At 34.2% G+C, this 6000-nt stretch overlaps 1 protein-coding gene across 1 annotated transcript; it reads left to right on the plus strand.

The window, feature by feature from the left end:
* The first annotated feature begins 3865 nt into the window (after positions 1-3865).
* On the plus strand, positions 3866-5636 carry LOC131939792 (small ribosomal subunit protein eS25). The gene is made up of 4 exons (XM_059298291.1): positions 3866-3940; positions 4590-4688; positions 5220-5403; positions 5525-5636. Exons 1-4 carry the CDS (start codon positions 3938-3940, stop codon positions 5605-5607), a joined length of 369 nt encoding a protein of 122 aa, XP_059154274.1. The 5' UTR covers positions 3866-3937; the 3' UTR covers positions 5608-5636.
* Positions 5637-6000: the final 364 nt, after the last annotated feature.

Here is a 6000-nt window from a genome sequence, read left to right on the forward strand (position 1 = left end):
CCCCTAAGGTCGGCGCCCGGGGACATATGTCCCCCCCCCCGCCCCCCCCCCCTCGCTACGCCTCTGGGAATCAAATCACCTCTTTTAGGAAAAGTAACAGCGGCTAGACATAGTTCTGACTCCCCTGTCTTTTCATAAGCCGTGGTCACTCAAACAGGCAAAATGGATTTCATCTGCCCCATGGACATGGATTATGGATAGTGAGAGAGGGATGACACCAAATTTAAAATGCAACATGTAAGCTATATAGTTGGAGGGGATGTGGTCAGTGTTTCTTCCAGACTTTTTTCTCCGGGGGGGGGGGGGGGCGGACACTGTTAAAAGTATATATTTTCTATATAAATTTCATTTCGTTTGGGGGGGGGGGGCGGTAGACTTTCTTCGGGTGGGGGGGGGGGCTCTGTTGGCATCTGTAATTAATGGATGTTTTGAAAAGCTTTTGGTAGTATATTTATTCATTTCGAGCATTGTGCTTCATTCTTATCACTAGCTTTTATATGGTGGTCTGGGTCAGCATCTGTCCCTCAGTATAGTTTCTTATATCCTGTCAGTGTTTCATTCAGGGATTTCTTCGGGGAGGGGGGGGGGGGGGCTTCCGGAGTACGTCTATCGCCGTCCGCGTCTGTAACGAAATTGAACTTATAATTGAATTTATTGAGAAAATATATACTCGCTGAAAGTTTCAAGCGCCTCCCACTTTCCCAAAGCAAAGTATATTTGCCTAGATCCCCAATTTCTTCACTTAAGATGTTTTTACTGTTGGTCTAAACTATAAAAGCTTTCTCTTTCCCTATTTAGGCATTAAAATCATCAATCATAATCTTAATATCGTGACGCTTCACCACAGCTCTTCCAATGAGCTGTAAACGAATTCTTTAATTATGATCATTCGTATCTTTAGTGGGGGCTTGAGCCAGAGGCGTATCCAGGTTTTCGTTGTAGGGAGAGCGAAAAGAGCAAAAAAGGGCGCCGAATTTTTAACACGTTCTATATACGTGTATTATATAAATATATATATATATATATATATATATATATATATATATATATATATATATATATATATATATATATATATATATATATATATATATATATATATATATATATATATATATATATATATATATATATATAATTACTAGCTGTATGTCAATACTTCGCTATGATGTAAAATAAATTGAAAGTAGCACTCTGTAGAAATAAGAAAAAACACACAATGTAGGCCGACAAAACAAAAAATTGTATCAATCTAAACAAATATATATATATATATATATATATATATATATATATATATATATATATATATATATATATATATATACACTCTACAACAGAAAAACAATGAGCGTAACACAATCTGTTTTGTAATTCTTGTAAAAAAAAATTCTTACATAATAATTCCTGGGAAATTATTTAAGACAAGTGAAATACGGGAAATAATCACTCTCTTAATATAAATATGTATATATCTACACATTTAATTATAAATGTCAAAATAAAAAAAATAATTACTTTAGAGTATAATGAAAGTGTTTAACACTATTCGTGTTTACAAAATGTTTTTGTCTATAATCAGAATTTAATATATCGTCATCATAAATGCTAAAGTATTACAGAATAATGAAAGTTTTTAAAATCAGAGTTCATATAAAAACCACGTTTTTCGAATAAATAGCACAACATACGGAATAACAGCCACATTTAACTAAATATCGGTCTTTTAGTTCAGATGATATATTTTAATTAACTACTGCTTCTTTGTGTTCTTAAAGATCATTTTTTAACATAGTGATAGGTATGAGTTAGATTACTGTATTGATCACACACCTTTTTACTGGTAATTGCAAAAACAATATTCACAGTTTTACGTTTAAAAAGCTAATTTTCTGGCGATATGGTACTTTGGTACATCATTACGCGTTTTTCTACATGTACTTAACAGATCAAGTGGTGAGGTATGTGTAGGGGGGGGGGGGGAAATCAACTCAGAGTGAACATAGCGTCAGTTTTTAGATGACTGTTCTAAACATACATATATATTACACAAATATATATTACACAAATATATATTACAGAAATGGATTTAAATAAGTAGCAGTGGTATTATGACAATATTTTTTACAGAGGGGTCCATGGGGAGGGGGGTTGTAAATGTTTCATATAATTTGTAATCGTAATCACTATCGCCCAAACTGTAAGAATACTACTACTTCATCGTGATGACGTTGTTGATCTTGTCAAAATTTTCCCACGACTACGCAGTTTGCTCATAAGTAAATTTAAATAGAGGTGCCACATTAGTTGTATTTGTGTCTGTATTGTAATTTTTTTAAATTAATCATCCTATTCAAACTGTATATATAAAGTAATTATGTGTGAAATTTTATGTATAACATTTTCTGATTCGATTATTCGAAAGCAAATACATTATACAGTTGCCTTAAACTTAACACCCCTCTTGCCAAGTGGTACTACCGTGGTACTACCGTAGAGGTTTTTTAAACATTGCAATGCATCGTAATGGTTATTTTTAGAATGTCAAACTGATGCAGCTATTAATACGTGTTGTAAACGTAGACACTACTATACTAGTACAATAATGCTTAATTGTTGCATGAAAAGAAATCTTGTGATTTACATAGAAAAAATACATACAAAAATATTTTTTTAACAAATATCATTGTTTAAAACTTTGAGTTTAAAAAGTTTCCAAAAAGGCGCCACTTTGCTGAAAATGGCCAGAGGGGGAGCGGCCGCTCCCCCTGCTCCCCCCCTGCGTACGCTACTGGCTTGAGCGTTTTAAGTGTCATATTAAACATATTTCCTCATATTGAACTCCGATTGTTTCAGTTTCGGGTTTACTAGGAACTGGCCGAGGAACTCATTGACTCAATGACTGCTACATTTTTTGACTTCAAATCAAATCCTAGTTTATGGTGTAATCTTATAGTTATAAATAGAAATGTCTAAACTTGTTGATATAATCTATGCAGCTATATTTTAAAACTCCTGTGTTAGTTGAGCTAAACTGGGATATTCCGTATGTCGCCATCCAATAATAGTCATTTTCCATGCTCGGGTCAGTTGCCATTGTCGGTTTGTACAGAAGTGACTTTGCCTTCACCACAAAAGTGTGTTTTTTTAAAGTGTCTGAGCTGTTAACCTTGCGCACAGTGTTTCTTCCAGACTTTTTTACCCGGGGGGGAGGGGGTTGGACAACATTTTCCGGGGGGGGGGGGGGGGCGCGGTTGCCGGTAAAAGTATGTTTTCTATATAAATTCAATTTCGTTGGGGGGGGGGGGGGGGCGGTAGACTCGAAGAAGAGATGCCTGGAAGAAACTCTGCTTGCGCACAACTCTCCGGGGGTTGCCCCTGCCAGCTCCACGAATTATTAAACCTGTGTATAATTCCCTCTTTGGAATTTTTTTTAGGGGGGGGGGGGGGTCTACACTCTGAGTACTACTGGAGTGGGTCTAGTGAGTGAGTAGGTCATTTGGTGTTTTTTCGAATTAATACTTTATCTTGAAATTATATATAGGCCCCATAGAATTTAAAAATATAACAGACGATTTTTTAAATTAAATTTAAAATATTTAAGTTATATTTTTCTTGTCGAATGGGCCTCAACCACAATCAAGATGGAAAAAAAAATCCCGTGCTTGATCTAGGCCTAGACCTAATGTTAGGCATAGGCTTTTTTTTGTCGCTTAGCATTTTAACAATTTAAATAAAAGTTTGTATGATTTTTATCATAACATTGATTTTAGAAATACATTTTTGACTAAATGCTTAAAATATTCGTTTATATTTTTTACTATTTTCATCAAAGTAGTACAATGCAACATTAACATTTTTAATTTTATAGGCTGCATAAAATTGAAACCAGACACAGCGCCCTCTTCTTCCTCCTTTCTCAACCTAGTCGACCAACATGGTAGGAGCCGCATTGTTAAACTCAATATTAATTTATATATATTAGTTTTCTACACAGTATAAGTAAACGTTTATTTGATTTAAAGAATTATCAATGTTTAGAAAGTTTATATTAATGATTTTAAGATCGATTACAAATAAATTACAAGTATTTTGCTGTAGTCCTTGTAAACCCCAGTCGAAAACATGTGACTGGTCTGGGAAAGTTTGCTTGTCAAGTTCTCAAGTCTACGCTCTACATCTACTCAGTGTTGTTAAGCGTCGGTCATTTATTCGCGACGCTAAGTTAAATTATTTTAAATATTTAAGCTTCCAGAAAATTTACGATTTAAACTTGCTAGATTCTATATAATTTTCTTTGCTAATAAATCAGTCATGAATGAGTTGTGATTCCACAACAAAGTGAAAGTTATGTGATTATGTGGTAGTGAGTTTGTTTCCAGCTTATAAGCTCCCCAGCATTGTAGATCTAGTTACTAAATTAAAGGGTATAGTTTTTTAAAAGATGAATGTATGCTGTTTAAGTGATACACATTGTTCTCCATCAATCTCTACATAACATTGTTGAAACATTGAAATAATTAGTTTTTTTTATCTGGAATGTGTAAAGATTTTAAATACCATTGTTGAAACAATTAATTTATTTTCAGGCGGCAAAGAAGGCAGAAGCCAAGGGAGCTGCCAAGGCAAGCAAAACAACTGCAGGGAAACCTAAAAAGGAAGGGTCCGGTGGTAAAGCTAAGAAGAAGGTTGGTGCTTTTAATATTTGAAGTTTATTTCTTTAACAGGTCTTAGTGCTGCCAAACCCTTTTATACTGTCATGCTCTGCTGTTTTAAGCTATTTAGTTATCAAAACCACAAGTTGCATAAGAAAACACTTTAGTAGTGCTCCACTTTGCTATAGACTGTAGGGGTCATCCATAAATGACGTCACGCTTTTTTGACTATTTTTACCCATCTGAACACTGTCAAAATAGAGCATTTTAATCAATTCCTATTACAATTTATTAAAACAGTTTTCTAAAACGCAAAATGTCTAAAATTTGTTTTCTATCATTGCATTTTTTATAATGCAAAAGTGATGTTGCACCATCTGAACACCCCCCCCCCCCCCACCACCAGTCTCAAAATTATGCCCCCCCCCCCCCGTAGATATATTATTTACTAAAATACCTCAATTTTATTTTGAATGTTTTGTCCAGAAAGAAATTTTAGTTTTGGTTTAGTAACTTGTGTGTTTGTCAAGTTGAATTCATAAAGATATGTCCTATCTTTTGCAGAAGTGGTCTAAAGGAAAAGTCCGTGATAAGTTGAACAATCTTATCCTGTTTGACAAGGCAACATATGACAAATTATACAAAGAAGTTCCCAGTTACAAGCTCATCACACCTTCAGTTGTATCTGAAAGGTTAAAAGTCAGAGGTTCACTTGCTAAGCAGGCTCTCAGAGAGTTGCATTCAAAGGGTAAGTTTTAAGAACCATGTCTTCCTCTTTGTTATTGGTAGTGATGCATTCTCTTAAACTGAATTATTTTTCTCACATTTGCTACTATTGGTAAAATAACTCTTTAACATTCTCTTTTCAGGTTTGATTAGGCTAGTTTCTAAGCATAGTTCTCAGATGATCTACACAAGAGCCACAAAAGGAGATAAAGATGATGCTGAATAGATTGTTCTGAAATAAAATTTCTTAAATTAGTCCAGAGTTGTAATTTTTTATTATGTGTTCTGTTCGAAATAGGTACTAAGTGGTTTGATATACATGTAATAATGCACAGTATATCTGGACATAAAGTTCAGTACTTTCACAGGCTGTTGCTTTCACGCACCTTTAAAAAATGACATTCTCTTCCGCGGGCGCGGCCCCCCTTCCACCATTAATGCCTGCACCAAAGAAAAAGCAATTTTTTAAAAATGTAATTAGGTATTCAAAATGAAATTTTTATAATGAAATTAAATAAAATTTAACACTTCCACCTGATAGAGACTGTTTTCATCAGAACAGAAACACCAAATTTATTGATGTATGTCCATTTTTAAAAAAGTTATGAATTTTTTAAAA

The sequence above is a fragment of the Physella acuta genome, unplaced genomic scaffold, assembly GCF_028476545.2.
Source record: "Physella acuta isolate Inbredline_101_S28 unplaced genomic scaffold, ASM2847654v3 ptg000294l, whole genome shotgun sequence".
In the NCBI taxonomy this organism is placed as follows: Eukaryota; Metazoa; Mollusca; class Gastropoda; family Physidae; genus Physella; species Physella acuta.

What these genes read in the sequence shown, in the direction of transcription:
- LOC131939792 (XM_059298291.1), top strand. An exon ending in GTGGTAAAGCTAAGAAGAAG is followed by an intron (nt 4,689 to 5,219) that starts GTTGGTGCTTTT and finishes TATCTTTTGCAG; the next exon opens with AAGTGGTCTAAAGGAAAAGT. An exon ending in CAGAGAGTTGCATTCAAAGG is followed by an intron (nt 5,404 to 5,524) that starts GTAAGTTTTAAG and finishes TTCTCTTTTCAG; the next exon opens with GTTTGATTAGGCTAGTTTCT.